The 12161-nt window shown below is 36.0% G+C and overlaps 1 protein-coding gene across 1 annotated transcript; it reads left to right on the top strand.

The window, feature by feature from the left end:
• Positions 1-332: 332 nt before the first annotated feature.
• LOC137405003 (deoxynucleoside triphosphate triphosphohydrolase SAMHD1-like) lies at positions 333-11033 on the top strand. Its single transcript, XM_068091228.1, has 13 exons — positions 333-431; positions 1163-1306; positions 1629-1976; positions 2264-2416; positions 4017-4098; positions 4192-4322; positions 4828-4951; positions 6052-6198; positions 7389-7549; positions 8476-8599; positions 9411-9549; positions 10148-10235; positions 10492-11033. Exons 1-13 carry the CDS (start codon positions 333-335, stop codon positions 10621-10623), a joined length of 1872 nt encoding a protein of 623 aa, XP_067947329.1. The 3' UTR covers positions 10624-11033.
• The last annotated feature ends 1128 nt before the right edge of the window (positions 11034-12161 follow it).

Consider the following 12161-nt stretch of genomic DNA (forward strand, 5'->3'; position numbering starts at 1 on the left):
GATACCCAAAAAGCAGAAGCTGGTTTGACCATCGGGCCGAGTCATTGTTAGAAAATAAGAATGTAAAGATCTTGTAGGATTTCAATATACACACTGACAAGGTCATAGAGGCTAGAAGACCTGAAGTTGTGGTAGTGGACAAGCTGAGGTCAGAAACACTGATTGTAGGTATTGCTGTCCCTGGTAATTTCCGAGTGAGATAGAAGGAGTTGGAGAAGATTGGGAAATACCAGTACATGACAGTGGAGGAAAACTGTGTGTGAAAGACAGCAGCACAAGTTATCCCCACTGTGGTAGGAGCTCTCGGTGCCAAACATTGGTTAACTGATAGGATGTCTCTACTGATTGTTGATGTGAAGGAATATCAGTTGAGGCAGCAGACATCCCTGTTAGAAAGGCATCCTCAGGAAGACCCTGTCTATCTCAACCTAGTAAAACTAGGTCAGCTACAGAAAACGACAGCAGCTTAAGCCTTGATAAAACTGATAGTAATAATACTATTATCTAATAATAAAATACTACTATACTATTTATAACTAGCATTTGGCATTCACTACTTCTTATCAGTTCTTCCCATGGCTGGTAGCTAGTGCTGAGAGTATCACTAGTCCGATGTCAATATGAACATGACATTGAAAGGTAATGTAAGAGTTCATTAGCATATCATAATGCTCTATGCAAGTTTGAGAAGCTTGTTGTTGGCAGTCAAAAAAATAAGCTCAAGCCTATCAACACTAAAAATTAATGAAACCAATCAACATTCGCAGTGCTAAAAAATGGATTGTTTTATTCTATATAAAACATGAACGCATTTACAGTAGGCTGCATTGGGAGTGGCTACGGGTACATTTCAGTCGCTGAGACTTACCAGGTTAAATCAGGTAACACGATATTAGTGTGTTATTCATAAACTAATACTAGTTTGTGAATAATATACTAATATTGTGCTTCTTTACTTATCTTACGCACATTATGTACTTTCAATTTCATTTGTCACTGAACTTTGTAAAAAAGTGGATTTGGTTTTTGTTTATGTGGTTTATCTCAAAAACCCAAATTTGTAGAGAACTGGGTCATTGAATTCAGAATTCTATTTATTCCCTTTTTATAAATACGTGCAAAATACTTTAAATTTCAACCGATAACTTCATGTCTGCTTTAGCTCGGCAGCTCCATCATGTCTGGCAAAAAGAAAAGCTTAGAAGATATTATAAAGGAAATCAAATCTCTGACAACTGACAACACTTTTGCTGACCGATTTAAATCTGTAGAAAGCCTGACATTCCTTGACTACCCACTTCTCGAGGTGAGATACAGACTCATATAGTTGTTAACAACAAACTGCCACTAATAAATATAATGTAGCATCAGCAATCAACTGTTGGCTACCAAATTTGTTGGATCATGTTAGGAGTCAGGTTTAAGGCAAGTCTATGCTCGTAAGAAATAATTATGGTTGGTTCCACAGGAATTTTAGAAAAAATTATTTTCCGTACAAATTTATGTGCTGTAGCTTTGTATTAATTTACTCAACCAGCTTGAGAAAATATTAAGAGTTTAAGTATAGCGTGTACATATAAGAATAATAGCAACAGAGTTGTTTAAAGGCAGGATGATTGTACATACAGATTGAGCTGCTCAGGGCTAGAAAGGAGCAGAAACTGACGCCAAGGAAGAAAAAAAAGAAAATGCAAGAAGAAGAAAAAGAGAATGAGGGTGATGATGATGATGGTGGTGGTAATTATGATGGTGATGATGGTGATGATGGTGATGATGGTGATGATGGTGATGATGGTGATGATGGTGCCAGGATTGATATTCTTCTGAGGAAGGTTAAAAAACACCTCAGCAAAAAAAAGTTTGTGGTTGAAGATAAACTCGTAAACGATCCTGTACATGGCACCATTATATTGCATCCTCTGGCTTTGGTAATGATGAACACACCACAGTTTCAACGACTGCATCACATCAAACAGGTGAGTTCTTCTCCGCTTCATAACCTATATAAATATCAAACATCATAAGAAAATATATGTCGCAAAAAGTTTTAAGAAACAGCTGAGCTACTCTCAGCTTGTCTTTTGAGTTTATCTTGGAATAAGTCTTACATATTAAATGACAAATAGCATAACAGAACTCACATAATTTGCTAGCTATCTGTTGCCTGATATGGGTGTAAGCTTAAAAATGTTGAATTAATTCCAAAAGGTCTTTTTAAGGAACTGACAGTAGTAAGAGCAGCAACAGAAGTTGTTTGTTGTAGCTCTCTACTGTGCACTATGTCTACCCAAGTGCAAGCTATAGCAGGTTTGAACATAGCGTTGGTACCTATCACCTTGCTGGAACACTCATCAACACGATCAGAGATAAACAACCTGAACTTAAGATCACCGCTATAGATGCAATGTGTGTGCAGGTAACCTTCTGTGAATATTATGGTGAAGTTCTGTAACTGTTCAAGCGGAATATTGTAGACATGCAAGTAAATTATATAAACTCGCAGGTAAATATAGATTAAAGTTCAATTATAAATTGTCTCATTGGAATTATAAATTCTAAAAATCGCGTAACATAAAAACCTTCATTTGAACGCCATGGCACTCTATTTTTCAACCCTTCTTCTAGAGTAGCGCTTTATTAAAGGTGATGCTCAAGTAAAGGGTGGCGTTGTATTTTTCAAATAGCTCTTCAGAATTTTGAGAAGACAATTTTAACAGTTTTTTGGGCGAAGCGAATGTTGCCTATATTTGCACTCTCCTTCGGGCGAGTGACATTAACCCTTTTGGATACAATAAATTTGCTATAACTTACTTCCAACTTGTCATAGATCTCTAAATAAATATGCATTGGGAAGCTGAGTAATATCTCTACCAGTTAATATCTATTGCTTGCAGTTAACCTATGATAATCTTATAGCCTAGAATGCAATTTGTTTGAGCTTTCAATTTTCTTATTTTATTCTAAATTTGAAGGCATATTTTTATTTTATAATGATATGTAAGAATGTTGCATGAAAACTCATTGCACTCATTGATGTTTGCTACAGTTTGCAGCTAAAACTGGCTCCTTATGTGCCATATAAGGGAAGTTATGAGTGTTGTTCTGTTGTAAGCCGAGTTTAGATAACCTCAAGGATGCCATCAAATAATATGCTATTAATCTGTAAATTTATAAGTAATAAATAATATTAATTGATCAAATGATACAAATACATATTCAAAGACAAGTGACATAAACAAACCATATTTATGATACATGCAAAAACAAAAATTAACATTTTTGAAACAATATTTGCATCGTTCGCTCAGCCAGTTGTGTTCTGGTTGTTACATTCGCTTTGAACTATTACATCTTTTTTGGCTGTTCAATACCTTCCACAGTGTCTCCTGACTTGAACTTTTCTTCTTCACTGCTGAACCAGTCGATATTAGCGTTCACACAAATTTTTTCGAAGAGCTAAACTTTTACGTGTCGCTATTTAAAATACTTTTCACAGAAATAATAATAAACTTTTAGCTAAATATTTATTGCACCTTAGTGCGATATTTAGCATCAAAACTCCATTGTAATTGCTAATCGTTTTTCCCATACATTGAAGTACCAAGACTGTGTTTAACCAGAAACTACTATTAGCCTTATTAAATTATTAATTATTTCTATGGTGCTGATTTCAAAGTTTTAACGCAAAGCTCTAAAGCCTTGGAGTTAAAAAATGGACAATTGATACAAACAGCATCAATGAAAGAATTAATAGTTGTTGATGTAACCGAGTCATTATTAGTACCATTTTGGAAACATTTCTGTTGATCACTCGCTATTATGGATTTATAAAGGTCAAAGAATGTCAAAGTGGTGGTCAAATAGAGGTGGCGCTCAATTAAAGGGTTCAATTAAAGTTTTTACGGTAATTACTATAAACAATAGTGTAAGCAACACCTCGTGCATGTCAGGAAAAAATTTAACGAAAGATAAAATTAGTTCAAGTTATTTATAAACATTTCTTTTCTACATTTTAGTTGGCTGGTCTCTGTCATGACTTAGGCCATGGCCCTTTCTCTCACGTATTTGACCGCTATGTTGTGCCAGAGCTGAAGGAAAAGCTAAAGGAAAAGCAGGCAGAGCTGAAGGAAATGCAATCAGAGCGGAAGGAAGAGCTGGCAGAGCTGAATGAAAAGCTGCAAAAACTAGGAGACTGGAGTCATGAAGTTGCGTCTATGGATATGGTTGATAAAATCTGGAAAGATAAAAAAGAAGAGCTTGAACAGTGGGGCTTTCGCGAGGAGGACAAAAACTTCATTAAAGCTTTGATCCGTGGCAAATCAGTGAGTAGAATATGCTCTCTTAAGCTTTTTAGCCTTAGCTCCAACAATATGAATTAGTTTTACAATTACCGATCAGTTTTACATATAGCAGGATAATAATACATAGAGATAAGGCCGAGCTTTTGAAAATAACAGTACATAGTACTGAAAGCCTCTTATAAGTGTCTCAAATGTGTCTCTGAATGTGAACATAATTTTAGCAGATTATATTAGAAATAATCGGTATTTTCTATCATTTGTGATTGCTTTTGATATTTGAGATGATCTGACTGCCAAAATATTTATAGATTAAAATTGACCAAAAGATAGTATCTCGCGAAGCATAGTATTGCCAGCACGCTAGTATTACATAATACTAACTTTGTCTTTTATCTACTTTCGTCTTCAGCTGTTGTAACTGTAGTGTAATAGGGTCGCAGCCGCTGTGTTATTTTATAGAAGTTGTTATGTTACTTTACAGTAGTTGTTGTGTTTAATCTAATAAACAGTGCTGGTTGTTTAAAAGGTGAAAGATGAAACAACTGACAGAGAAAAAGACAAGGGCTTTCTCTATGAGATAATCGCTAATAGTAAGAGTGGAATGGACGTGGATAAATGGGATTATCTTGTAAGAGATAGCTACCATCTTGGTAAATAAACAGTCATACATTGTCTGAGCTTGTTCAGGGCATGCGTCAAATTCATATTTGGCAAAGGATAAATCATAAACGTTTTTAACTACATGTACCTTCTACATCAGTTTGGTAGATTTTTAGTTGTTTATCCCCTCCTTGTCTCGGCTCCACTCCTTTCTTTCAGCAAATGTTTCTTGCAACAAAATCTCTATTGGTACAGCTTTTTGAATAATATTTTAGGTAATATATCTTGAATTTAATTAGTTTCTCAACAGTTTTGCTCTGAGTGTATGTGCCAACAACAAGTTCAAACATTAAGGTAATCAACCTAGTTGTTATTAACTCTTTAAATCTATTTAAATACTCTCTCGGAAATAGTGGGACCTTGAAAATGACTTATTATTCTAGGCATATAGCGCAATGATGCATTGACTCTGTTGAATTATATTATTATTCATCCATACATAGCCACCATATTAATTATAGGGCTTGATTGAAATGTCTAAAAATTTATCATTCTACATATGATATTAATAATAGTGACACAGTATACGAATAACATCTAGCAAAAGTTGTTCACCAAACTAGCCACCATGTTCTTATAAGTCCAACATTATTTTAAAGCATTTTTAAGTACTCCAATGCATGAGCACAGAAGTCTACAATTCATAATTTTACATTGAACTATTCAAAAAAGTCATTGTTATGAGTCATTGTCTTGCACTAACACATATCTGTTAGCAAACCTGCAAACATCGAATGAGTTTGTATGTCCGTAGTTGGGACTAAGAAAGTCGTAGGCTGCATTCATTCCGGATATAATATAATCTGCATGCATTTCGCTGCTAGAAGTTGCTTTTATTAGCTGTCCAAGCAGTCTAAGAGTTTCAACAGCTCATAACAACCTTTCTATCATGTTATTGAAAAAAGAGTTTCATATTCATTCAGACCTAATGCTATCATAGAGGCATGCATTGGCAGTATTTAGACTATAATAACTTTTCTGAAATATGATCATAGTAATCATAGACTGAGAATCATGAGTATGGCGGAGATTTTTCAAGTCAATCATTTAGCTGACGCACCAATGAATATCTATTAATATTTGTCTTCAGGAATCAAGTGCGCTTTTGAACAAAAGAGACTCATCCACCACCTCCGAGTCATAAACGGACCTGACGGGCCACAAATCTGTTACAGAGCTAAGGAAGCTGACACCATCTTCACCATGTTCCAGACACGATACGCTCTGTACAAAAAAGGTGTGCTGTACTAGTCTAAGTTTGGTGAACACTTCTCTCTTAGTACATACTAGTGCACTGTCAGTCCCGTGAGATATCGTCATGTGTAATGACTATGTACACAAGTATTCTTAGATGTGGGAAGGTGGTTGAGTAGCGCAGATTGTAGTGCACTTGGCTGAGAATCTGGGTATTCAGATTTAAGTTCCTTCTGTGCAATCCTCTTTTCTAACGTTCTTAGCATGGTGTCTGAAGGGCGGCTCTTAAGCCTGGTTTCCATATGACAGCGCAAGGCGCGCAACATGGCGCACGGCGTCGTGCGTAGGCCAGCTGTGATATGGAAACATCAGCGCACGACGATCGCGCGACGTGCGTACGCTGATCGCAAGGATCTAACAGAATGGATCCTTGCGATGGGTGTGTGCGATGATGTATCCCACAATACACTGCTCGACCTTTTCAACCTATCCCACAATTTAAACGGAGGACTGTGGCTCCGAAGAAGTCAGTCTCCCGTACGAAAGAGTAAGCCTGGTTTTCATAAGACAGCGCAATTTCGCAACGGAGGGGTGTTTTTTCCGAAGAAATATGTCTCTCATACGAAGAAGTAAGGAAATTATCCACCTTGTCCAATGCAAGCATGGAGCCTACGCGCGTTATGGAAACACTACATCGCGGCCTAAGAAAAGCATTGCGCTCGATCACTGGGCCGCGCACGATCATTGCGCTGTCATATGGAAACCAGGCTTTATTATAGCAAAGGTTCCGCTGTTATATTTGCTTTTAACAAAAGATGAGTCATCACTGCTGCTCTATAGATATCTGTACAGCAATTACCCTATTAGTTTGTAGTTGACAGCATTGCTGCCAGCTGCCATGTGCCATGCTGTCATGTGTCATGCTGTCATGTGTCAGCTGTCAAGCATCCTACTGTGAAAAACATATTTTTAAACTTGCTAGAATTCAGCTTTTTCATTGAGTCGAATATATTACTGAGAGTGTGAACTATCGCAGCTGATGATTACAATTTTATATGCTGCTCAGTGGAATTTTCTTCTAACATGTTTATAATCAGATGAAACTGTTCCTTATTATCAGTGTTACTCATACTACTATATCTTTACTTGAGATTACTGCTCACCTGTTATATTTAAGTACTGAGTTAATGACACGTATTTAATAGTATCATAGATGGTAACCTTTGGTTCTAGCCTATCAGCATCCAGTAGTAGTTGCTACTGACCTGCAAGTAGCTGAGGCTATGATAGAGGCGAGTGACTCATTGAGAATAGGACCAGATGGAAAGACGATGTTGGACTGTCTGACAGACATGAAAGCATACCTCCACCTTCATGATGGAATCTTCTTTAAGGTTGGCTGTCATATAGTTTATGCTTGCTAGTGGCAGTGTATGTATGTAAATAATCCCTTGAATATCGAGTATGACTTAGACCTAGTGGGTTAGAACACCTGACCTAATATATTCAGGTCAGGTGTTCTAACCCACTAGGTCACTGCTGCTCTCAGTGCTAGTAGGAGCTTTTACAATTTGTTTCTGTAATTGCTATACGAGTAGGCAGTGCCACTAGTCCTTACAAAAGATGGTCGTTATTAAGTTGGTTCCTAATGTATAGCTGACCCTGTGAAGGATTTCGTTCTGCTAGACGAAGTGGAAGCTTTGCCTCTTTTTAAAAGAAAGGTATGAACTTAAACGCTTTGATTGTAATCAGCGCTACCAGACTACGATGAAATCTTATCAAATATATATATCGTATTTCTATTTATGCCTGCAAAGTAGGTGCTGAAGTGATTTACTGGTATACTTGGTAATAGTACACAAAAGATCCACACGCAGATTGATCTAGTTTTATAGCCACTACACAAGTGACCCAAATTGAGGTTTTAAAACATGTATAGAATTAAGTTGCATTAACTGAAGTCTTACCACCATGAGCAAACACCGGTAAGCAAGTGTCAATGTATTCTCATAAGGGTAACAAATACATTGACTGCATGTATCTTAACTGCAACTTGCTTAGTCAGTGTTGAAGCCAGCTTCCTTGTCATAGACTTCCACTGTATTCTCAAATAAGATGCATAGATAGACTTCCACTGTACACTCAAATAGGATGCATGAATAGCAGTCGTTATCTAACTTACAAATCGTGTTCCTGTTACTAGTGCAGTAGTTACCAATAATAGAAGTATGCCTTACCTTGATATGGTAAATAACAGGTACAAATACTTCCTATAGATGCAGTTTTGCAGTTAAATTACAGGTTGAAATATTTCCTATAGATACTTGAGAGTAAGGATGGCGAGATGGACAAAGCACGACAACTGCTAACGAAACTTCAAGAACGAAAGATTTGGAAATGTTGGGGAGAAGTTTTGATTGATACCAACAGAATCATGACAAAAGGTATTGCTTATTTCCTATATCAGCTAATCAGTGTGGAACTCTTACATTCACATGCACAGATGTCTAAATACAATTGCACGCACATGCATACGATTATATGAACACATGCGCACACTCACACTCACACTCACACTCACACTCACACTCACACTCACACTCACACTCACACTCACACTCACACTCACACTCACACTCACACTCACACTCACACTCACACTCACACTCACACTCACACTCACACTCACACTCACACTCACACTCACACTCACACTCACACTCACACTCACACTCACACTCACACTCACACTCACACTCACACTCACACTCACACTCACACTCACACTCACACTCACACTCACACTCACACTCACACTCACACTCACACTCACACTCACACTCACACTCACACTCACACTCACACTCACACTCACACTCACACGGAGATAATAAAGTTAAAAGGAATTTAAAGGGCATGACAGTGACATAGCTTGAAAATGTGAAAAAGAAGACAAAATAATGAAAAGAAAAGAGAGATGAGAGGAGAGTAACGAAAATACTATTCGTACTGCTAGCAGTCATTTGATAAGTAGCTTGAAGTCTGCTGCTATTGCAAATATATCAGTTTGATATCATCGTCTCCTTGTTTGTTAATAAAAAAGGCTATTTAAACTCGCACATTTTAAATATTTCTCACACATTTTCAAAATTCTTACAATCTACTGTGTAGATTTTAAGAAATCTGAAAATAGCCAGTTTTAGTTCAAAAAATGCAAACTAGGAAATTGCTATTTTACCTTACTTTATGTTGTAGAAAATGAAAAGAAAAAGCAGGAGACGTTCACGAACAAAATGAAGAAAATAGATACGAGTATGAAAATAGAAGAATGGAAATTTTTTGAATCAAAAAGGAACTTGGGCCTGAAAGAGGAGAACCCACTTGATCACATGCGGTAATCAAACTAACTAGTAACTACTAGCCTTCATTACTTGTATATGTAGTAATGCTCCAACTTACACATACTTGGTTAATAAGTTGCCACTATTGAGAGTTGAGAATTGTCATTTGCAAAACTGTATGGTTGGACATGTAACATGCAATGCATAAGTGCATATATCCATTGTTGCTCAATAACATGTGTTTCAATATTGGGACCAAATGAGATCTTTTATCTTATGCAAATGATATTATGGTTTAGCTGTAAGACACTCTGATAAAAGAAGTTAAAAAAATTCTATTAACTAGCAAGTGCTGTTTCAGAGACTTCTATTAGCTATCAGGTGTTGTTTCAAAGACTTCTATTAACTAGCAAGTGTTGTTTTAGAGACTTCTATTAACTAGCAGGTGCTGTTTCAGAGACTTCTATTAACTAGCAGCTGTTGTTTCAGAGACTTCAACTCTGTAACTATTGGCAATATAGTATTTTTAGACCTGAAACAGTAGTGTCAAATCACCAAGTAGTGAATTTAATTATATTAGGTTATAGACATGTTTTGTTTGTACTCCATTGTGTTAGGAACGAATAAACCACATCATTATTTTTATTCTAGGTTTTATGAGAAAGACACTACTAAGGAATACAGGAAGCTTAAGGATGATGAGAAAACTTACCTCATACCTAAGGAGGTTCAGCACAAGGTTGGTTTCGAGTTGCCGCTAAAAAATGATAAAACTAACTCATGCCCTTTGAACTTTGCAAGCGAATAGCTGACATGTTTTCGAATAGTTTACAGGTAGTTAAATAAGTAAACTTATATTCTTAACTATTGAGAGATAAATAAACTTATTTTTAACTCCTAAGCTCTTAATAGGTCAACATTTGTTCTTAATCATTTATAACTAATCTCATTCATTTATAAAATGACTTCCATAAGAAGTAAATTGCAAATTGCAGTTTCTGAGAGTGTACTGCACATCCCCGAATGTGGAGTTAAACGACTATAATATAACAACGGAAGAAGTGAAGGACGTACTCAAAGAATTTATTCAAGAAAAAACAAAGAGTGACAGTCAGCAGGAAGCTTAGAACTAGATAAAAGCCAGAATGCAGCCATGGATTAAAGGCACACTTTCAATCCTCACTATGAAATTGGCCAATTCTAGTAATTCATATTTACATATAACGTTGATCTCTAGTTTCTTTTTTAGAACTGGTGCAAACCAGAATTTACAGAGAGATCTATGAAAGCTCAACTGAACTTGAAAGTAAAATATTGTTCGGTAGTTTGCGGCAGTCGAAACTAGAATAAGTAAAGTATGACTTGTCGTGTGAGTGAAGGAAGACCACATACTTAGTGTTTATTGTTTGATAACCTGTAACTCTCATTGCTAGTGAAACACTAATTATTATGTTTTTATAGTTATTTACAAGTTTAATATTTTTCTAGATATGTTTTAAAAAGTTTTGTTTGAAGAGTTCTTTTGATACTATATGGTATGCATCACTCTATTCATGTGAAAAAAAGTTGAATTATTTTATCTAAAGGTATGGAATTTATGTCACAGTAGCCATAACGAAGCTATTACAAACAAATATCACACAGTTAGAATACTAACTCTACACATTTGGCTTTCAAAAATTTTTCGATAAGGTTAGTATTGCTAAACCTGTTAGCAAACAAAACTTTATTCAAATGCATACTGGTAACTGCAAACTTCAATCAATAGTCATTCGCCTAAAGCTGCGTTCACACCAGCCCATTTGAATGTGGCATAACTTAAACTGCAACTAATGTGTTCAAATACTTTTGTGAGAGACTCTCAAATGTTAAAGGCAAATGTAAAAAGTGTTTAAAATCTATAGGGTTTGTTTTATATATACACAGTCATAATAATTTTTAATTATAATTTTAAATTGATAATTGGCATTGTTACTCGTGTTTGAAGCTAGGACAAATAAACTTGCACAAATGTGAAAACAAATATAGCATTCACTTTGAATGACAATATGTGATTTGCTGTGAAAGTGATTTCATTGGCTACTCAAATTGAAAATTCGTCTAGAATCATCCACCGAGCGAGCACTGCCAGATAAAATTTTCCTCTGAGCAAAATTAATCCCGGGCTGGTTTGTTCTTTTCACACGATGCAATTTTTGGTCAGTGGAGAAATTGTCCAGACAATTAGTATGAAATGGCTGGTGTGAATGCAGCTCGTGCTAGTTGTTAATTCAGCTCAGTTGAAAAAACAAAATAACAAGTTTTGCAGGAGTTCGTTAAGTGACTTGAAGAGGAGGAGGTTGTTTCATTAATCACCCTCAGACTACTCCATAACATAACAGGCATAACTTAAACTGCAATTAATGTGTTCAAATACTGTGAACACAAGTGAATAAAGTGATGGCGTGCTTATGCTCAAATCTTAAGAGAGAAATGTAGAAAGCGTTTAAAATCTATAACCTTTGTTTTATATATACATATAGTCAACAAAGTAAATGTGTTTACGGCTCTATGTGCAATAGTTAGCCTCTAGATCTTGACTTCATGAAGTTTTTGCTTCAGGCTACCTAAAAAGTCTCACATAACGCAAAGTGTCGTCGAATGAGTTCTAAAATTCACAAATTGA

The sequence above is a fragment of the Watersipora subatra genome, chromosome 9, assembly GCF_963576615.1.
Source record: "Watersipora subatra chromosome 9, tzWatSuba1.1, whole genome shotgun sequence".
NCBI lineage: Eukaryota > Metazoa > Bryozoa > Gymnolaemata > Cheilostomatida > Watersiporidae > Watersipora > Watersipora subatra.